The 22,337-nt window shown below is 54.4% G+C and overlaps 4 protein-coding genes across 4 annotated transcripts; 3 read left to right on the forward strand and 1 right to left on the reverse strand.

Moving 5' to 3' along the window:
* Positions 1-1,918: 1,918 nt before the first annotated feature.
* Positions 1,919-2,746, forward strand: ColSpa_02471 (uncharacterized protein; the record flags this gene model as incomplete). The annotated part of the gene is made up of 3 exons (XM_049268683.1): positions 1,919-2,189; positions 2,250-2,519; positions 2,571-2,746. 3 exons carry the CDS (start codon positions 1,919-1,921, stop codon positions 2,744-2,746), a joined length of 717 nt encoding a protein of 238 aa, XP_049124640.1.
* A 2,621-nt stretch (positions 2,747-5,367) lies between these two features.
* Positions 5,368-5,692, forward strand: ColSpa_02472 (conidiation-specific protein 8; the record flags this gene model as incomplete). The annotated part of the gene is made up of 3 exons (XM_049268684.1): positions 5,368-5,421; positions 5,485-5,606; positions 5,659-5,692. 3 exons carry the CDS (start codon positions 5,368-5,370, stop codon positions 5,690-5,692), a joined length of 210 nt encoding a protein of 69 aa, XP_049124641.1.
* Positions 5,693-9,479: 3,787 nt separating this feature from the next.
* On the reverse strand, positions 9,480-11,015 carry ColSpa_02473 (molybdenum cofactor sulfurase; the record flags this gene model as incomplete). The annotated part of the gene is made up of 1 exon (XM_049268685.1): positions 9,480-11,015. One exon carries the CDS (start codon positions 11,013-11,015, stop codon positions 9,480-9,482), a length of 1,536 nt encoding a protein of 511 aa, XP_049124642.1.
* Positions 11,016-12,828: 1,813 nt separating this feature from the next.
* ColSpa_02474 (cell division control protein 18) lies at positions 12,829-14,712 on the forward strand (the record flags this gene model as incomplete). The annotated part of the gene is made up of 2 exons (XM_049268686.1): positions 12,829-12,877; positions 12,902-14,712. The coding sequence occupies 2 exons, from the start codon at positions 12,829-12,831 to the stop codon at positions 14,710-14,712; spliced, it is 1,860 nt and encodes a 619-aa protein (XP_049124643.1).
* Positions 14,713-22,337: the final 7,625 nt, after the last annotated feature.

Genomic DNA, 22,337 nt, shown 5'->3' on the forward strand with positions numbered 1-22,337 from the left:
TCAAAAGAGTAACATCCCTTTGTACATGACGTGCGATTCAGCCCTCGTTGCTCTCGTGAGATTCATCCGCGCAGATGTCAGCGGTTTCCACAGACAACCTACCAAGTAGCCCCCCATTACCTTCCATGTTGCCAAGCTTCGGACGTGGCTTGCAACGGACCAATGTGGGACACTGATTCAGCCTCTGAGATTCCCGCCTCTTCCATCAAATCCCCTGGGCTAACTAGTATCCATTTTGGTCCCGGCTCGATGTCAACAAAGCCGGGCCTGTTTACGGTACCCGGAGAGCGAACCCCACATTTTTTACACGCTACCAAGGCGGTCATCCCAATCAGCCCTAGAAGATCCCATTCCGGTCACGATGTCCTTAATGTCTCGCATCCTTTATGGCGAGCTATTGCGTAAGAAAGGAGGGTCTTTTCAACATCAGTGTGATCGACGCCGACCTGCGATCGCTTCTTGTTGAGATTGAGTCTTGAGAACGTCGTATGGCTGCCCCTTGAAGCGTAATTCGATGGTCTCCGGCGAGACCTCTGTTTCCTGTGAAGGTTGCAGATTTTCACGTTTTCCTTCAGCTTAGGGGAGCTTATGTCTCTGCGACTAGACTGGGATGGTTAGGGTTCCAAGCTCCCGTTGGTAGAGCGGGAAAGGAGGCAAGGAGATAAGTGGAGGCTGAGAGGCTTCGAGGGCCGAGACAAAATAGTCTTGTTGTCTTTTTCTCCAGCTCCCTTCGCAACGAGTATCCTAACTCATCGTCACCCCTTGCCTTTGAAGCGGTCCTTGACGAAAACAGAGAATCCAGCAGTAAAGGGAATAGAGAAGAGCCAGAGCGAGACAACGCGGTAAGAGGCTCAAAGCCTTCTCGTCAGACTGGGTTTTGGAAAAGCAGGCCCCGTTGATCATCTCCTGACGATCTTGGGGGAGGCAATTTACTCGACGCTGCCGGATGTTGTTGAGCATCATCGGGCCATCGCATCACACAAGAGACGTGCGGTATGCAAACTTACCGGTGATCGGCGGCGGCAGCAACGGCGGGCTCAGAATGCACTGACTCTGACCAAACTATGTCATCCCCGCAAACGTCAACAGCCCTTCGGCCGAGGTCTCCCTGCGTTGTCTCATCGATAGGTATGAGTGGATATGGGGATTCGCGACTTTCTCCACGGAGGGTTCGCCGTGGCTGAACGGAAAATTGTGCTCTTCGCAGGAGACATTCCGGCAGCCGTTCGCAGATGAGAGGCGCCAATGAGAAATCAAAGAGGAAAGATGCCACGATCCTCTACCGGGGAACGAATGTCTTAGTTTTAGGTTATCCATAAGAGACTTGCTAGACGGATGAGGCAGCGCGCGAGCAGAAAGGCCGACCGACAATTGGCCATGTTCGGCGACAAGAGCTATCAAAGGCGCTCGGGCTGAGACTCCCGCCCTCCCTAGACCACCTTAGCCTGGAGCCAAAGGCGCCTGGCCTTTCGTGCCCGCACAAGGGTCCAGCGGTTGACTCGCGATACTGGATATCGAAGCGACCTGTGATGGGCCTGTGCAAGAAATGCGTATGGACTTCGCGGCCAGTCACGCCCGGCAAGGGGACCAACATGAACTACACGTTGAGCAATCCCTTGTTACCTTGGCGCCGAAAAGGGCCAGACGGCGTGCGTGACGAAGACGGAAGTCAGACTCGACAACGACGACGAACATGAGAAGACGGCTGAGCGAGAGACAGCCAGCTCATCGACGACAATATCGATTATAAAAGACCTGATCTTCCGCCCTCAGGATGGTAATATCTCTTCTCTCATCATCACACCACGCCTTCACTACAGGATAGTCAGCCGCTTCAATTCTCAGTTCTCAAGTCTTCGGAACATTCTCTACTCTTCTTAACGGCACCTCTTTCTTCTTCGGAAACCCAACCATCAAGATGAAGGCTACTCTCATCCTCACCACTCTCCTCGGCGCTGCCATTGCCAGCCCGGTTGCCATCGCCAACGTCGATGCTAACCAGGTTGAGAAGCGCGATCTCGAGGTTCGCGTGCTGTCTGGTAACCCCATCACCAGCCTTATTCCCAACGGAATCATCCTGGCCAATCTCAGCCTTCCTGCCGTTCCTACCGGCGCCATCACCAACGCCAACGTCATCGAGATTCTCACTCAGCTTCTCCAGAGCATCCTTGGCGCCATCCTTAACATCCGTAAGATCCACTAACCTCGCATCTTGCACTGAAGCAATCTAATCTGACAACTCGCTTTAGGCCAGGGCACTAGTCTCCCCAACCAACCTACGGTCCCTACGATCCCCGGTCTTCCTACTCCTGTCATCCCCTCTGGTGGTATTTCTGCGGCGCAGCTTACCGGTCTCACCACCGTTCTCCAGCCTCTGCTTAAGAACGTCACCGACATCACCCAGAACCTTCCTACCGGCCTTACCTCGACCCAGAAGCTGCAGGCCCTGGCCATCCTCACTGTTATCAAGACCCAACTCGCTGCTCTTATCACGGGCCTCTCCAGTGGGTCCGGTGCCAGTAAGTCTCCTTACCCTTTTGTCTCGACCAATCGCTAACATTGCCGACTAGGCCTTCCCAACGGCATCACTGCCGGTGCGGTTCCCGGCGTCAGCGACCTGGCTTCTTCTGTCGGTACCCTCGATGGTGTCGTCAAAACCGTCACCGGCATTGTCGGCGCTGTTCTCGCTGGCGTTGTCAGCCTCCTCGGTGGCAGTATCCTCAGCACCCTCCCTATTGGCCGATAGGTCGCCAACTGTCACGGCTGCGACTCATTCGGGCAGGCTATTCTGCAGCTACGGAACTGCACACCCCATGAAGAGTCCCAGCACATCGACGATGACCTGGGTCAACTTTCGACCCCGGCTTCTCGCCCTCACTCTCTAACACCCTGCCCCCTCCAGCATGCGGCTGCATAGGTGATCAAATTCTCCGAAGACTTAAGAGAACCACTGGAATTATGGGCTTTGGCGGTGGAATTTTAATATCTATGGGGACTTTCAACTTTGTTGCAGGCATCTGCGAGTCCTAGCGGCTCCCTCTTGGCCCTGCTTAAACTTGGAATTATCTTTAATCATCCTTTACCAACCTAGCTTCACTTCTACACGTCCCCCCGGACGCACAATAAAATCTGTCGATCCTTAAAAAAGAACTTTCCGCGACGGATTCCTGTGAGATGGTGATCTTAACTACCATAATTGACAAAAATGGTTGTTCTCCGAGAGATGGGCAAAGGAGTTGGGATGATGTTGAATCGAGGCTTGGGGGCCGAAACCGTTTCCAGGAGACAATGTTGTCTCCAAGATTACAATGCCCTCCAACATGTCAGTTTGTCTTTGCCGATCAGCGTGGCATTTGCTTCGAATGGGCAATGATGTGCGAAGGGAGGAATGGGGTCGGTAAAGGATCAGATGAACGTCACTGGTCGTTGCATTGAATGAATACGCTTCGGAAAAGACATGATTTAGTGCATTAACGGGTTTATCCAGTGTAAATGAATAAATGGGCCGTTTCGCTCAATGTGGGTCCGATCCCTTGGTCTTCCTCCCATACAGCGACATCATCATCGAGCTCCCCCCACGATCGACCACACAGCTCGACGCTCAGAGCCCCTTCAGCTTTGGCCATCCCTGGCTGCCTTCAACGAACGATCTGCGACGTCAGCCACTTACTCAGGGGTGGTTGGCTCCTGGGCAAGGCTAGGTGCAAGCCTACAGCAGCCTGCTAGGGTCCTGACTCCTGAGAGGGCCTAGTTCAAGGCCATTTTTCGCGCCAGACGATGATTGCGGACCTCGTCACCGCGTCTATCTGGTTCGTACCATAGTATCTGGCTTATCTGGAGTTTTGAGAGCGGGTTTGGGGGTCCACCGAGCATCATCCATTCGGCCAAGGCGATCGAGAGCCATGTCTCGAATCTCCTAACGCCTGTCTAAACGGCTTCCTCAAAGCGAGCATGATGGAAGTTTCCGGTCAATGCTACGATGCAAATGCAAGAGCTCTATTTTTGCTTGTCCCGTTAGTCCAGCACTCAAGGCACTAGTCATCAAGAACTTGGACTTGGTCTGTTGCGGTCCCCCTTCAATGCTCAAAATGAGGGTCCTGATGGGACGAGAGACCCTAATGCAGGCTGCATCAGGTCTAGACGCTGGGCTGACTGGCTGAATTGGTTGACTGGTGGTGACTGAGCGACTGACGCTGCGGCGCGGCTGGCAGAGCTCCCGCTCGGCGGCGCTTCCCCATACTTTCCCTTTCCCTTCCCTTTCCCCCCGACGATCTTTCCCCTCCGTAGTGGAGAGGGACGTGAGTCCATGACGGATGATCCGTACATACGTGCTTGTGTCGTACAGCACACAACGTCCAATTCCACGGCCCCTTTTCTTTTTTTTTTTTCTCTGGCCGCCTCGTCTTATTCCCTTCCTACCCAACACAATTGTTTCGTCAGACATGCATCTCAACAGCGACGCAAAAAGGAGTGTACCGGTAGATCTCGTATCAGTTTAGGCAGGCCATCACGTGTTGCGCTCATGATTCGTGGTAGACTTTTGCCCTCCGGTGTTTCATGGCGTTCACGTCTTGCCCGGCCTGTGTATGCTACCTGTCCCAATTGAGATCTCCCTTGGCCCCTTCCCTATAGGACGGACAAACTCCCAGGATCGATGGCATCTGACTGGTCAAGCTGCCGTTCCCGCCGGCCGTCTCGGCCAGGAAGTGTGATCAGGCCACGCTTGCGCGGGGTAACGCGAGCGAGGAGCAGCGGGAGGTCCATGTCTAGCAGCTCTTTAACAGTACGGTACCTGAGCGGAGGAGAGAGTAACAGGCCAGAACAGAGAAGAAGTGATGGGAGAGAGGGGCACCGCGTTTGATCTGCTACGTCGCGCACTAACATCCCCAGAGTAAACCTAGTGTTACTAGATTGAACATCAAGCCGTCAAGTTATCAATTAATGCAGAGTACGTACTGCCCCAGTAGTAAGCTCGTGCTGCTACCTAGTGGGGGCTGCCGTCGTGTGTGATGTGGGCGGACGAGTAAACGCCGTCATCGTTCTGCCCGATGCGTCAACAAGCTTTCCCGCATCCCTTGTGTCAGAGGGGTGGGCAGTGGTCTCATTGGTGAAGTCATTCTTGGAGGGGACGCTTCTGGTCTGGAATACCCTAGATCCCTTGCCCAAGCATCCTGAGCTACCCTGTAGAAGGTCGAGCTTGGCCGGGAAGCTGAAATGTATATATACCCTCGGCTTCCACCTCCTGCATTCTGGCCAGTCTTTGACTTCTTCACGACAAGCAATCACACGACGAATACTAAACGAAAAAACCACGTGCAATCACCTACACTAAATTACATTTCTTATCAGATCGCAACGATCATTACAATGGACTCCGGAAAGAACTCCAACGCTCCCGTCTCTCCCACCGGCCGCAGACGCGTAAGAGCTACCGCAATCCCCTTCTCATCGAATAAGACGTGGTAACTGACGAACCTTTCACAGAGCTCCGGCACCCTGTTCCAAGGTCTCATGGACCAGAAGCGTCACGACGGCACCGCCGCCCGCAGACAGTCAATGACCGATTCGAAGCCCCAGCCCGGGTTCTTGGGTCAGATGTGGCACAAGTAAGTCAACTCTCCTTTGGCTCGTGTACGGAAGGTGACTAACATCCACCAGTTGGACCCGCGGTGCTGCCAGCCCCCCGAAATAAATGAATTATGACGAATGATATCAACATGTACGATCGGGGAGAAATTGGCGTTGTGGGATCAGTCCTTTGAGACTCAGGTTACAAACAATTTTGTTTAAGCGTTGGCCTTGAGATTGTGCTCTAGCATAGCATTTCGCCAACATAATGGAGTTTCTTTTTCCTGTCACATTCAAAATCCACCTTTGCATATGAAAACGATGAGTATGGCTGATTTAATGGCATGACGAACGCGATAATTTGTGACAATATTTTTTCTCAATCTCATTTTAATTCTGGATGAAATAGTAACATCTTGCGACAATGAAAAGTCTTCGGTCCATAGGGTAGGAACAGATTCTCCTACTTATACTTAACAAACCGTACCATCGTCATTCATCTATTTGGTAGCATGTGTCGTGAATCATTGCGCTATATACTTTGGTTTGTTTCACCGAGTTCGGTCCGCGTACTTGAATGTCGCAGGTTGATAAAGGTCCGGCATGGCAATATTCCATGATGGAAGCATGCGTGAAGAACCGTGTGCTAAACATCGAAAACAAACCTACAACATAAGTAGCCATTGCATGGAGCGAATAAAACCCGAGACTATCGCCGACCAGTCGGCGGGACGGAGCAAACGTAGCATAGGCTGTGCCGTAGGAGAGATGGGAAGGAGGTAGCGCGTTGTCACAAAGTGCGAGTAGACATCATTGTTGGGAACAAATGTCAGGCTTGAGCTACGACTGTGAAGGCAAATCTATCCGAAGAGAATCAATAGCCATCTCTCTCTGCACAGTGACCCACCACCTGCTGTTCCCCATTGTCACGTTTGATTCGCTTTATAGTTCTCGAACCTGGAATGATGGGAACCAATGCCGGGCTTGTGTTTCGGCGGTCCAGGACGCTGAATGCCGAAGAGACTCAAAAGTCATCCCTCTCTGGACCTAAACACCCCACCTGTTGCTCCCCCTTGACACAGGGACCGCCGCCATCAACCCCGAACCTGTGATCGAACAGTGAGCTTTTTTCAACAGCCACCAATGTGACTGTTTCTAGGAGACGCGACCAGCCCAAGCCCATGAACCCCCTGGATTCCCATGCGCAAGCGTTGTCCCCACGTATCGGCACCCAAAGGGTGGTGGCGTGAATCGTGGGGTAGGTCCTTCTCGGCCGAGTCCGAGACGCTGGCTCCGGAGCAAAGTAGCCTCTGCCGCGGGAAATCGTTGATGATGGTGGAACGGTCTCCGGCATGTCGCTCTTACTATCGCGCTTATCTCCTTCAGAAAGGACCCCGCCTGGTTGGCACTGGATAGCGCATCTGCGCGTCATTGACGCGACAACTGGCTACCCCCGTCTGTCGTGATACCGACAGCGGTTGTGTTGCTCGATCATTTTCGACAGTCATCCACGTGTTGGAACGGCGGGTTCTGCTCAACAGCGCGCAAGGCTGTCCAACCGAGGTGGTTGGAAGAGCAAGATGAACAGTAGAACATGTCGAAACATATCCGTTGACACAGTAATGCTCGGGAAGCCGTTGGCCATCCGCGAGTATGTCGCTCAACCAGGGAACAGATCGTCCGCTGGGAGTTAAGACCCAGTATGAGAAACGTTCAATATGATCGTCCTCGTGAAACGCAGTATTGAGAGACGAACATCGTGAGATCGTCCTCGTAAATTTCGTTTGAGAAACCACAGATGTAGTTGTTCTCGAAAATTCGTTTCCTCCAAGGCATCGAAATGCGTCTGGAGCCAATTCGTATGCCAAACACGAAAAATCGTCGTGTTGGTGTCGAATATCCGGGGCCAGAATGGCCAATGCAGGGTGCCGAAGCTGCCCTTTCGTCCACCGCTCATGATCCGAGCATGTTTGGACTCGACGCCAATTGGCGTGTATGGGTTGCCAGGATGAAATATCATCGTCCATGCCCGTAATCGCTTTGGGACTCTTCCCTTTGCCGAGCTGCAAACCCACCCGTTCGGTCCTTGACACACAAGGACCGAGGCCTTTTAACGTCCTGCCCAGGACAAATCACGATCAAGGCGCCATCCTTTTCCGTTTCCATGTCCTGGTGCGTTCATCAACGGTGAGTACCAAACGTAGGGCTACTGAAACAAAGACTTACTATTTGCGTCGGCTGGCAGAAGAAAAAGACCCAAGAATGCCAAAGTCCCAGGCAGACATGTCATTATCGTTGCAGTTCATCAGAATTAGGTAGTGAATGCAGAGGTCTAATTGCTGAAGGAAGGAGATGCAGTCGTATGTCCTGGTTGCCCAGCCTTGGAAACGTCACAAGTCTAGAGATCGTTACTGGAACGAGTCAGCCGTGTGCCGTGTGTCGTTGAGGAGAAAACATACCACATGTGACTCCATAACGAGATTCATAACCGTAATGCGGATCATATAGGCTCTAGATGCCTCGTATGTCGCTCATTTGTTGCCTTGATGCAACCCCATGGGCCTTTTAACGTCCTACCCAGGACGAGTCGATAAGAGCCAGCCGAGCAGGTAGGCTAGCAGCCCATTGATGTTATGGTCACTAAGACGAGGCAGTTGTTAGGAAAGGGAATATGCCTGCTGAGATCTGCGGAAGGCAGCGAATCTGGTCACATGTGTCGACTGGCGAAGTAGAGTTTGTGTCGGAGGCTGTTTGCTTCAAGGCGGCCGAAGTAGAGTGTCAGGTGGTGGCTGTCACCAACGTCAGTTCGGTGCCCATGATGATATATATTTGCCAGCAAGCCGTTAATACGTACACATGCGATGCCGTTGAGGCGCCGATGTCGCCAAAACCAGCCACACATAGGCAACACAGGTTGTAGCCTTCGACAAATGCACCGCTAGGGTTGGCAGGCCATGTGGTGTTGCATATTGTGCAAGTAACCCGAAGCGAAGTCGCTCCAGCGGTGATGCTTCAAGGCAGCAGACAAGGAGACAGCAAATGCGTGCTGGATCGGAGAAGAGGAGGCCAAAGAAGGCGGACGAAATGACTACCAGGGAGTGTTTATGGTGGCATAGTGTGAGAACGGTGCGGCGTTGATCGAAAGGTGGCTGGATCAGCGACTGAATGGTGGGGGATGGCTGTGACGTGCAGCTGGGAGAAGAGAGGAGAGAGAGAGAGGAGACGTAGGAGGTAGACGTTAAAGGTCGAAGGGCGCAACTACGAGGTCCAATATACCGAGAGGAGGACCAACGTGCCTTCCTCAGCCTCGGTGAAAGACGAGAGGCAACTGGTGCAGACCGGGCCAAGATGGGTCGAGAAAGGGCTTGGTGTTGGCGATGGTAAGGCCGGAAGGTGGAGGGTGAAAGCAAAACGTTAAAGAGACAGCCAAGTGAGCAGGAGCTGCTGAGGGTCCCGAGCTGCAGGCTGCAGGCTGCAGGACACGACACGTACCGAGAAGGCGCTTGGACAAGGACTGACAGTGTCAGGTCAAGCAAACAGGGGCCTTTACACACTGTACGGACCAGGGAAATCGATCTTGATTTTCCAAAGCGTTTGTACTTTCACAGCTGAGGGAGGACGTGTGCTTACACTCAGCTTTTTTTTCCGTTGGGAATAATGGTAATCACTTAAATAAGTTAGGAAGAACCTCCTAACCAGACCTGAGAGTGCCGCTTCCGACGCCGGCTCTCCTGACAAATGAAGACTTGTACAATGTTATTCACAAAATAGCAGCAGCACGTTCTCGACTCATCAAAAGGAGAGTCCAGCTATTATTGGTATCATCTATCTACGTGTAAGTCGTCTTTTCTCGCTCCTGTTCTCACGAGCCGTGGGTCTCTGCCAATGCTATTCTAATCACTGCCTCTCTGTTAAGTTGCTAATGCCCCGTCATCGACATTGATTGCATCGCCAACCTGTATAGTTGGAAACTGTGCCTTTTCCGTTGCGGCTTTGGTCTTTGGGTCATGGCCCATATGCGCGCCGAAGTATACCTTGCCGTCAAATCTCCGGACCTTGGCCAACGTCACGAATGGCTCCTGGTGCCTTTCACCAGTCTCTTGATCGACACAAACCATTTGGCATCTGCGGCAGGATCCCATCATCTTGAATTCCTCCCCGCCTATTGTTAGACGCGTCCAATCGTCCTCCGCCCATGCTAGTTGCTCGGAATCCCGAGTCGCCCCGATCACCAAATTGGCTCGGAACGACTCTGGTGGAACGGACCTCCCACCATTGGCCTCGATTTCGCGATTTAGGGCGTGTAGACTTGCCGTGTTGATCACCAGTATTGGGCTTTCGTTCGAGAGGAGTATTTTCCCTGCCGATTGCTCCGAGTCCGAGTCTGGAGGAGATGGCAATTCCGGAAAAGCTCCTGGGCATGTGTTTGGCGCTGCGATCTTGACTTGCTGGTGCTTCTGCACCTTGGCTTTCGAGTGGCGCATGCCGAGTCCTTGTCCGCCTGCTGGGAACCGAGCCAATACACACGGGACATCAAGAATGTCGCTGAAGAAATTATTGACCGATGGGGAGCTGTAGATGTGTGTCTTTACGTTGTCCCCACATACACGAGAAGACCTCGTTCGAGACGGGCTTTGTGACCCGAACTGTCCCGGATCCGCAGAAAGCGGCACTGAGACCTCGTCAGGTAGATGCGATGCTTTGCTACCACGGTAGGTGACGCGCAACAGGCCGCGTTCGAAATCGAGGATAGGTCTGATCAAAGCCATTTTCGGGTACCGTTTCTGGCTGAGTGCTTGCCCCGACCCCTGGTGCACCAGGCACCATTCCCTGTCCCAGGCTAAACCTTCAGGCTTGACTTCCCAGGCCGTCCCGGGAGGTACAGAGTAGCTGCCGCAGCTTTTGATGGGATATACACTGATGCCCTGGACTTCGAATCCCGCTGATGAAGTAGATTCCGTAATGTGACGTACACCAGTTGTTACGGCCTTCTCTCGATAGAATTCCTTGACAAAGTTGACCAAAAAGGCAACATCGGAAAGTGTGCTCATTGCGCCGAGACTTGCTCTTATGACGCCAGTTGGCTTCCCAGCAACGATATCTTGGTCAGTTCCGCAGCGGAAACCGGAGGAGAAGTTGTTTCTCATCTCCCAGGGGCTCAAGCCAAGTGCTGAGGCAACACCCCCTGGGCTGCACACACCGCCGGTTCGAATGTGCAAGTTCTTTAGCGTTGCGAGTTTCTCGAACTCGTGCAAGCTGACCCAAGCGCCTGCAGAGTTGCGGATGTTGAACGATATGAGCGGCCCGCTTCCACCAGAATCAGCAAGATCGGTGCTTGGCTGCGAGTAGATGGTGCAGACCGGGTTTCCATTACCATGCTTGAGGTCAGCCAGTCCTTCGTAGAGACGAGCTGTTAAGAAAGCCGTATGCGATGCCACGCAATCCATACTTCCAAACAACTCTGTGTGGACATCTAACGCTGCATCGAGTGCGAGTATGTTGTGAAATGGTAAAGTCCCATCCTCTAACCGCTCATGCAGGAATGTCGTTTTAGGCGAATGCCACTTTTCCTTTCCACAAACTACCATGTCGACAGTACCGCCACCGAAATAGTGTCTGTGATTGAAAATTGGCTCGGCCTGTTTCCTTACGATCAAAGCACCCAAATCCGGAAAGCCGAATATTTTGTAGAGACTGAGAACCGTGAAATCGGGAGCCGTTTCTGGATTACTGAGATCTAGAGGAGTCGTCGCGACCAGTGAGGCCGCGTCCAAGAGTGTGAATATCCGCTTGTGTGATGCAGTAGGCAATTGTCGTAATAGAGGTGGCCACGTCAAGGGATAGCGTCGACCATCCATGTGAGACTGAGCCGTGTATGCAAAAAGCGTATGCGGCCCTTGCTGGTCCAAGCTGAAGGGGAGTTCTCCGTTAATCCAGCTATCCACATCATTGTTTGTCACACACACGCTACCACGTGCCTCTTCACGAACCCCTACGATGCTCGTGTGGCAGGCTTGGTGGTACACATACGAGAACCCCTCAGGCAGAGCCCGAAAAGCTTCGGATACAAGTTTGATCCCGGCGGTGGCATTTGCTACAAAAACCAAGTCAAATTCTTCCGGTTCAGCGTTGAAGAACATAAGAAGCTTTAGACGGATGTTTTCAATGCGAGATGTGGTGAACTGAGAAGGCGACGAGGCCGAGTGCGGGTTGCCCAGGAGATTCGACATCATCTCCGTAGAGAACCTCTCGATCATAGACTTTGAATATAGAGTTGATCCAGCATGGTCAAGATAGACTGAACCTATCTTCTTGGTTAGTACGCCAAGGACCAGGCTTGCAGGAAGATAAGGGTACCTTTGAGCATAGGATATTCTCTTTCCCTGAACTCCTCTACTCGGGAGTTGTAACATCTCTTCTCCGTATCAACCATGTTGGCAGGCAGTGATACTACGGAAGGCTCCAGCCTAGAAACAACAACGGCAAGGCGACCGAGAACGTTGGTTGAACTTGAGCCAAGGGGGGTGGAGAGTTGGACAGGGACGTTGACAACGCCAGTTGCCCCACGAATACTGTGTCTTAAAAACGCTCCGAATTAGGTGAGATGAAGAGCCCGACCAAGCCCATACCCATGCAGTGGACAGAAAATTTGAGGCAGTTTGGCGGAGTGTGTCATTGCGAAGGAGAACCGAAAGCTTCAGGCGATGCAAGAAATTGCAACATCAAGCGAGGGCGGCTTCGTCCGGCTTTCATGCTAGAATCACCGGGCATCTCCGCTGGTGTCTCGTCGATTGCCACCTCGTTCGTCGTCGTCGTGGGGAAACAGGGGGATCACAGTGTGACTAGGGATGATAGGAGACAACACTGTGAGACAGACTGTGCTTCGCTGCATTAGGCAGACTACCAAGAGCACAGACCAGCGTCCCAGAAAGGTGGAGTTGACGAGAGGCATCGCGTAAAGGTATCCACGCACGGGCCACGAGCCGCGCTAGAGCGTGTGGGGGCCGTGTTTAATTGAAATCGCGAGAAAGCGCGTTGCGCGACCCTGGTATCGCGTCGTTCCCCGGCCATCGTGCTGGCGCGCGCTACCACTTAATTAAGAATCTGCAGTTCCACATGCAACCACAAGCTCCCACACTCAACTTCTCCTACCTCGACTACCTCACAACTCTTTGTATACCGAGAGAAGCTTTCCAGTTTGCTTCCTCCAGAACTCTCAACCACGGCTGTCTCTTTCCCTATACCTCATCACCAATAGCAATGTCTCGTGCCTCACTCGGCAAGCGGACGAGGTCTGTCCACGATCAAGGTAAGCTCGATCACCTCTTCCTAGCTGCTGCCGAAGCAACTTTTCTCACGATTTGTCCAGACGAGGCCCAGCTTCCCGCCAAGCGCACCAGACGACAAACCCGAGCTGCACTGAACAACGACGAGAACGCAGACCCTGAGGGAGCAGCCACGCCCGAGCTCGACTGCCAGCTTGACGACGACGATGCCTACGTGGAACCGGCTTCGAAGAGAATCAAGCGTTCCCGCTCCCAAACCTTCCCGAAGACGATGCCAATTACGCCTCAGACCCCACGACACCGTGACGTCTTCGCCAACTCTCCCTCCACGCCCCGGCAGGTGGTTAAGTCTGCCGGGAAGCTCTTCCAGAGGTTGACGCCTCAGTCTCCTCTCACGCCCGGCTCTCTTCAGACCGTTTATCACTCTGCTCGACAGCTCTTTGCCCGGGGTGCCGATCCGGGCCAGCTTGTGGGACGCGAGAGGGAGCGAGAGCAATTGGCTCATTTCGTTCAACGATGCTCTTCCTCGACGCCGAACGGATGCCTCTATGTCAGCGGCCCCCCTGGAACGGGAAAGAGTGCAATGGTCAAGGAGATCACAGAAGAGTTGACGCAGTCACCCGCGGTACGACAAGCATACGTCAACTGTATGAGCGTCAAGTCTTCCAAGGATCTTTACAACACCCTGTTGGAGCTCCTGGGTTACGACAGCGACCTCTCCGAAACTCTGGCCATGGAAGAGTTGCAGAAGGTATTCGTTACCAAGAAGAAGGACTCACCTGTTTACCTGCTTGTCCTGGACGAGATCGATCACATCTTGACTATGGGCCTGGAGAGCTTGTACCGGTTGTTTGAGTGGTCTCTGCAGCAACCGTCTCGGCTTGTTTTGGTCGGCATTGCGAACGCACTCGATCTCACGGACCGTTTTCTGCCACGGCTCAAATCCAAGAACCTCAAACCAGAGCTTCTTCCTTTCCACCCGTACTCGGCCGCCCAGATCAAGAGCATCATAACCACGCGCCTGATGACTGTGTTGCCAATCGACAACAAGGACAAGACACTCCCCTTTTTTCACCCCGCAGCCATTGAACTGTGCTCAAGAAAGGTGTCGAGCCAGACGGGAGACTTACGCAAAGCCTTCGAAATTTGTCGACGCGCGCTGGATGTTGTCGAGTCAGAGACCAGGCGCCAACACGAGGATGAGGCAAGGGAGAAAGTTCTGCAGATGACACCGTCTCGGAAGCCTCTCGGCGAAAACACCAACATGGCCGGCTCCAGCGGGTCCTCAAGGAGCGTCTCTCACGTCGCAGCAGCGTCCCTCAAGGCACTGACGATCGAGAATGCCCCGCGAGTGCTCCTGAAGCATTTGAACCAAGTCACACAAGCAGCGTTCAGCAACGGAACCAACCAGCGACTGAAAGCCCTCAACCTCCAGCAAAAGGCGGCACTCTGCTCGTTGGTTGCCCTCGAAAAGCGCAACCGAGCGGCAAAGATGGCTACTGGCCTGACCACACCTACCAAGTCGCAGACGCTGGCACCTACAGTCAAGACTCTGTACGACACGTATTCTGTTCTTTGCACACGTGACTCAGTTCTGCACCCGTTGTCAAGCTCTGAGTTTCGAGAGGTCATGGGAAGTTTGGAGACATTGGGTCTAATCAACCCTGTTGATGGAAAGACGGGCGGTCTTGTGGTGACACAGACACCAAGCAAGAGAGGACGAAAGTCTGCGCTTCCTACAGGGGGGGAAGACAGGCGAGTGGCCAGCTGCGTCGGCGAAAAGGAAATGGAAAATATTGCCGAGGGCGTTGGTGCAGGAATTCTGTCGAGCATCCTCAGCGGCGATGCGTTGGATTGATTTTTTGGATTAATGCATAAGCAACAGGAGTTTCGGGGGTGCATTTGGCATTTGGCATTTGGCATGGCATCGGAGCCCGGAAAAGCATAACACGCGGCGTTTTGGGGAATCTGTTACGGCTTGGTGGAAGACACAACACCGCCGAGCGATGTACGCTGAGACTTGTCCGAATATTGACGGAAGGGCTGGTTGTTCAAGTACCAAGAAATAAACATGAAGGATGGCCAACATGGGAGATGCCCGAACAAAGGGCACCGATGAGGTTTGAGAGACATTGGGGGCGAGACATTAATAGCATGATACCAGATGGTAAAAACGAAACAAGGCTTGTATAGGCAAGTTAATATGACCCGAGTTGCAGAGGCCTGGCGCACGCTCAGATGTGAAGTAAGTGAGTACGAGGATAAGGCGAAACAGGGATGAGGTGCTAGAGCCTAGGGTCGCACGGTTGGTTGGTCGCGTACTCACGGCGCCTGCTGACATCGCCGTTCCTAGTCGGAGAATAAGGTGTTTGTCTCCTTTGGCCAAGAAAGGCCACATGTTGCAATCCAGATCGGGGCGAGATCCACCACCACCACCACCACCACCACCACCGACGGTGTAACAGGACAAGATTTTGGGGCTCTTACCCACGTGCAGTACCGGCTCACCTGGCCTCCTGGCCTTGGCTTGAATGTTTTCCTCGACGACAAGGTTGATGAAGGGGACGTACCCGGGGACTATGGAGCTTGAACCGACTTACGATCTACTTCTCACAGGTGGAGGCGAGGCACGACTAATCCCATACATTGCTGTCGTCTCGTAGTCTCTTACAAGTTTCCATTGCGTGAATTAAGTAGACAGAGTCAGAGAGAGGCAGCAGCAACGACAGAGACATTCAACCGTGTTGCCGACGAAATCTGAGAACGGAGACAGCAGACCCACAAGAAAGCGAGGGAGCAGTAGACAACGGACCCGTAACCGATCCGATCTTGAATCACCGTTTTCTGATTACTTGGACTGGACTGGAGGTACCCGGACTGCATCAGTTTAGGCTGCTAACTGCACCACCGCCTCGCAAACCGCGTCGAATGACTGGACGGGTGATTAGACTGCAGCCCGTTATGTTGTGATTGGGAAACCTTTTCCGATGTTAAGGAGCGTTCCGTCGGTTGTCGGCATCCCCAGATGCAACCCCAGCAGCTGCGAGGTGGTGGCCACACAAACAGGTAAACTCGCACGTTTTTGTAATCGTTGTGGAGGGAGCATCAACACCACGCCACCTCGGGCACCCTCAGACGGGTTCGGATAGGATACCCAAGAAAGGGCACAGGGCAAGCTCAGACGACAAGGCTCCGCCAAACCAACGGGCGTCACGGGCGGCAAACACGACGAGAAGGGAGCGCGTCTTATGTTGGCTGCTCCTGTCCAGGCATAAAGAAAGCCCACACATAGTCTCGGGCAGGCATAGACAGGACAGGTCGCGGTCTTGACTTGAGTTGTGTTGCAGCAGATTTGCCCAGGTTCCTGAGTCTCGAAGTCTGAATCCCTAGTCAGGCAAGTAGCCTCACTGACGAGGCGAACAAGGAAGGACTCTCTTTCTCTTTTATCTGAGTCGAGCTAAGGATGGACAGGGTAGCAAGGAACGCACGGGGTGCTGTACTCTGCGACTCCGTTCCTTACCGTCGTCCAGTACGTACTGTGTACCTTGCGGCCGTACGTGTGTAGTCTTACGTACATGCGTTGTTAATAGTCGCAAAAGTATCCTGACTCTTTCTTGTCTCCATGGGTTCTCCTCCTGGCCCTGGTTGCTGCTCTTCCGAGATGGAGATCCAGTCCACACAACTCGCAGTTCCTCCCCAGTCCATAATTGGCCCAGTTCAACCAGCTGCCTTTGCCTGGCAGCCCAAAACAACGCCCCACGTCGTTCCCTTGCCGTCCTTCCGCACTTTCGAATGGGGCACCTGTTCGATGTTGGTGGTGGGATCACTGGATTTGGGCAATGGCTCTCTCCACTATCATCTACATTACACTACAATCGGCATTGTCACTGACACAGGCGCTTTCTTCGACCCCGAGTCCGTCCGTCCACTTGCAATACCTAACCCCTCCCCCCTCCCACTCCCCGCCCCTCCTCGCCCTTGGGCCTTTGCAAGTACTCCTGCCTAAGACGACGCCTCCCAGTTGCCGGTCACTCAGTCAGTCAATCAGTCCCGTTTCGTTTGGGAAATCAAAGTCCGCAGCCGCGCAATACATCCGGCACACCCAACGTGCACAGTAATCCATACTACGTGGCCCCGACCCCCTCCCCGTCGCCCCAACTTCTTTTGCCTCAGGCTATTCTTCTCCTAAACTCCCCCGGCACCCACGGGCAATCTGAGACTGTGAACCCTCGAGATTTCCAGAAAAAGCGAAGCTTTCTTGGCAAGGCTCCCTCTTCGCTCTTGGCATATGCACCCAAGAAATCCGCTGCTAGCATCTCTCAGATCCCAACCTAGCATTCCATCATCAAATCAATTCCCCTCTCAGTCCGAATCGAAAGCACAGCCCGCACAGGTCCCTTGACCCGCCCCGACACACCGAGACCTCGTGGAGTCGGTGTCCAGCCGCCCGAGCAGCCGTTTCTACCACCACCAACACGACCAAGACAACCCGAGCCACGTCTCGCTACCTACGTGACGACGTCCCCCATCCCCGCCGAACGCTGCAAGCCACCACTTTGGCGTCGTTCTGCGAATCCCCTCGTTGTAAGCTGACGTCGAGGGTGCCATCGTCGTCGCCGTCGCCTCTGCTGCGCCTCTTCCCCTCGTCTCCTTCCATCGCGCGTCTCTCGACCATCTCCTCCACCTCCTTCGACGTCCTCCATCGCTGCCGACATCACCACCCTCGGTCACAACCGTCGCCACCACCACCGACCCGACGTTGACCCCGACTCCAACCGATCTACGACACAGCCAAAGGCCCGGCCCGCAAGTCGTTGCATACATGGGCGCATACTCGCAATCCAACGGCTCCGTCGAAGAAACAACCTCGCCTGCTCGTTCGTTTTTCTCTCGTTTCGCCCTGTCCAGCCGATCGCGGTCGCGGAACCTCGCCGACTTCCACGTCCGCCCCAACGATCCTCACCGCCAGTATGCTGTCGGCGACCACGTCCATGGCGCCGTAGTCCTGACTGTAGTCAAGCCCATCCGCCTCACTCACCTCACGGTTGCCCTGCATGGCTACGTTCGCGTGCACAAGGGGCCTGCTGTCAGCGAGCCCCAGTCGCGAAGCCCGCCCTGTCCGGTCGGTCGTCGGCACAGTACCACGGCAATGGCTACGCCTCGCTCTTCCAAGACGAGCAGGTGCTCAGCGGCGAGGGAAGGTTGGAGGCTGGAAAATACGAATTCAATTTCGATTTAGTCTTCCCCGAAAAGGGACTGCCCAGCAGTATTGATGTATGACCTTTACCCCTCGACTGACACGATGAAACGCAATGCTGACGCGCCACCCCTCCCAGTTTGAACGAGGCACGATTTCCTACATGATTACAGCGACTCTGACGCGCCCAACCTCGATATCCCCCACATCGTCTTGCGATCGAAAAATCCAGTTGGTGGAGAAAATAGACATTGGGCCCCTCGCGCCTCCTCGTCCCCGGACCATCTATCTCGAGCCGATATCCAAGAAATCGAGACGTAAAAGAACGGCCGGTACTGACAAGGCTTCCCTTGCATTGGACGCGACCGAAAATGGTTCCGACGCAGAACACCATGACGCAGAGCGTGCAGTCGACTCGCCGGCACCTACAGAGGATCATGTGCATGATCCGCTAGAACATCCACGGAGCCCGACGCATACAGACATGCAGAGCGAAGTCAGCGGTGACAGTACAGTCAGCTCGAGCACAGGCATCAGTTTAGCACGAGCCGAGCCTCAATTCGCCAGCAGTTCGCTGACAAACTCCAAAATGCAAGCCGTCGATGAGAAGACGATCACGGCCACGATCGAGATGCTCAAGGGTGGCGCGTTACCGGGCGATACCGTATCCGTGAAGGTTTCAGTCCAACATATCAAGCGGATCAAGAGCATGCATGGTGTTATTGTCACCATGTACCGGCAAGGCAGAGTCGACACAGCACCGCCCGCCTCCATGTTCGCCGACATCATGTCGAAGGAAGAGACTCGCAAGCTCGCGAAGGAAGATTACTACCCGCGATCGCGGACAGGCTTGGGTGGTCTTTCGTTGACCTCTACGTCGTCGCTCAGCGTTTTCCGGAAGGACCTGTCCCAATCCGTCGCTCCTCTGATTATCGATCCAGCAACGATGGAAACAACGGTGACGGCATCGCTCAAAGTGCCAGAAGACGTCTTCCCGACCATCAAAGGCGTGCCCGGCGACATGGTGAGCTTCAAATATCAAGTGGAGGTTCTGGTCGATTTGGGCGGCAGGCTTGCTACCCAGCTGCAAGGAGGCGGCCAGTCGAGAGTGGCGCAGTTCGCGCCGGGTTCTGGCACTGCCGACGGCAACAACGCGGTGCTCACGTCGTGGGGAGGCAATGTGATAGACACGGATCGGTTACGACGTGAAAAGGGAGTGATATCGGTCGTTTTTGAGGTTGTTGTGGGCACTACGGACAGTTCGAGGTTACGCGGGCGAAGCAACACGACACGCACATATCAGATGCGAGAAGGGTCTCTCAGCAGGGAGGAGGCTTCCAGCCCCTGGCCGGTGGACGACATTCACGGGGATGACGGCGAGAGCTACTGGCCGCAACCCACACCTCAAATGCCAGGGTCCCTCAGTCGGCAGCCCACCATCACGATACATCCTACGAGCCCTTCAAATGAGATGCAGGCGCCGGCTTACGTACCTCCCCCACAAGTTCCGGACGAGGGTAATTTGACGGAGAAAGAGCGGGCACGGAGGCAAGAGGAGAGGCTTCTACCAAGCCGACCGCCCCAAGCGTCAGAAGCGGGCCCGTCGGGAGCATCAGCACCGGATCCGAACATTTACGATGCCGAAGACGAGCCACCGTCCGAACCGCAACCTCATCGTGGGGCAAACGGAGTAGAAGATCAACCGTCGGCGCCGACGCTCGACGATATCTCCACGGCCCGCGAAGCTCGAACAGAAGACAAGCAGGAACTTGAGCGGCAACGGTTGCTGAACGAAGCCAGCGCGCCGCCGGAGTTTCCAGACGACTACGACGCCGGGCCCAGCGCATCAGCGCCGCCAGCGGACGTTGCCGAGCCATCGGCGCCGGTGTTGGCGGACGAGAACGACTACGGCCATCAGTACAGCTACAGCGCAGAAGCAGGCGCTGGGCAATCCAGCCATCACGCAGTAGGCTCAGAACCACTGCCGAGGTACGAGCGATGAAGTAGCGGCGGGTGGATGAGCACGAGGGTACGAAGAACAAGCGGTGGAGTAGTGTATAATAAGTTTATGTGTGTACGTATGTGTTTGTTGAGCATTTGCGGGTGCGCCGTCTACGAGTACAATAGAGACACTAACGGGTGGAATGATCTGAGAGAGGGGGAATACAGCAAGCAAGTGTGGCATTTCTGAAGCCTTTTCTTCTTCATCATTTTAGTTCAAATCGTTGTGCATATCTACCCATCGCAATACCTTGACCGAGGCAAGCAAGCAAGAAAGCAGACAATGGGCGGCATCGCCAGTCAGCCGCATATGCAGTCGGCAGCCATTCTTCTTGGCACGACGCTCTCCCGCGTATCTGCAACCAAGCCGCCGGGCAGATCCCGCCCGCACAACCCCCCACACCACCGCTTGGCCGCGAACCGTCTCAAGTCCCTTCTGTTCAAGCAAGGGAAGGATGGAGCGCGGAGGGGAGAGAGAGATCATACGGTGGTAGGTACAACGTGTAACGGGCCATTGAGCGGGTGGGTGGGTGGTGTGGATGGGAGAGCCTGCCGGGCTTGATGTGTTGTTTGCTCTTTCTTACGTTGAGTGCTCCACTTGTTCCGTTCCAACAGCCCAACGAGGGGAAAGAAATGCTTGTCAAAGGCTTGACTTGACGATCAAACAGCTCCCTCCCATGGGTTTTGGGGGCGACCACCAGCACACAGACCTCCCCTCTTCCCGATTTTTCCTTTTTCCGGCTGTGTGTCATTATCACGGATGCCGAGAGGCCCGCGCAAGTGATTCCGGGGTGTCTATTTCCCCCCCCCCCGTCCCGTCCCTTTTCCTTGCTTCGGTTCTATTTTCACATGAGTGAGAAGATGTATTTCCGGGAAACCCTGCTCTGATGAGGGTTGCGCGAGAGGCAAGAAGGAGAGAATACGAGGGTTCGGCTCCGAGGGTCGGCGCGACTGAGACCGAGTCGGATGGACGTTGGCCAGAGGCCGGCCTGGGTCCTTCTGGACGCGCACTAACAGCAGCCACTGAACGGCGGCGTTCAGTGGCAGTGGCAGGCCTGCAGAGAGGCCGAGAGACGGGTGCGCGTGGATTACGTCTCATGTGGCGCCGTCATAGTTGGAAGGGAGGCCAGGTCAGCCGGTCGTGGGAAAGTCACTGGGGCCGGATGTGGTGTGCTGGCAGGGAGCCTAACATGCCCCCTCCCCCCCTCCCCAACAAATGAAAGAAGGCCAGGGAAACACGACCGCTGCCGGCCGTATGCGCCCTGCTAATCTGGGGCCTGTGGTGGTGGTGGTAGTGGTCATCGTGCCATGGAAGTCGATATGAGCGGGAGCTACGGGTGGGGGAGAAGGGGGAGAGAGAGCGAGAGATAGTTTGAGCCCATCCCGTCGAGACAGCCGTCGCCGCAAAGCTTGGCAGCGCCTGGACCCCGTGTTTTTCTCCCTCTTCTGCTCGTCCTATCAGCCCTAGTGGTGTCTGGCCGTCCATCGATTGCCGCAGCTCCTCAGTTGGTCGTTTGGGCGAGGTCAATCGTCCTTATCTGGCAGCTCGGGTGATTTTTGATTCAGCAGGCGTTGGAGTGCGAGTGCGTCGCGGACTCCCTGGATTCGTAGCGTTCATGATTTCATGGGTACTTGCAGTTCGGCTAACGACTCCGTTGCGGATATTCGGCATGGTTCCCAGATCTGTGGCTGAGTCCTTGTACTCGGTACGGGGGAGCCAGGCTTAGACTGTGTACCTATTTCGTGGTGGGTGGTTTGTTTTCTTGTTGGTGAGTGGTGCTGTGCTACCTTACGTACGACTGTGCTGTGGCAGATGGATGTGGAAACGGAACGCGCAACAGCGCCCCCTTTCCCATGCCCACGGCCCTGGCGGGTCGCGGCATGTTCATGCGGGTACCTTTTCGGTGGGGCCTGTTCTCAATGTTTGAGCCTGAGGTGATTGCGGACTTGAGATTGCTCGATCAACCAGTGACAGTTGACGTTTTGCACCCCTTCTCCTGCTGCATCAGCGGTCTCCTCGATACGGTTCCGCGTAGATCGTTCCACGGGCATCTACCTGTATGTATACTAAAAAAGAGGTCACGTCGTAGTGCAGATGTGATGGAGAAGTGTCTCTCGCAGACGCGGCCTCGGTAAGCGCATGACTCCGTCCTGTCCGCGTCGGTCGAGTCGAATCTCGAGGACGCACTACACGTGGGCACAGCGAACAGCCCCAGCCCAGCCCAGCCCGGCCCATCCAAAAAAAAAAAAAAAAAAAAAAAAAAAAAGTCTATGAGATAACTGAG

The sequence above is a fragment of the Colletotrichum spaethianum genome (assembly GCF_022836535.1).
Source record: "Colletotrichum spaethianum MAFF 239500 DNA, contig04, whole genome shotgun sequence".
Lineage (NCBI taxonomy): Eukaryota > Fungi > Ascomycota > Sordariomycetes > Glomerellales > Glomerellaceae > Colletotrichum > Colletotrichum spaethianum.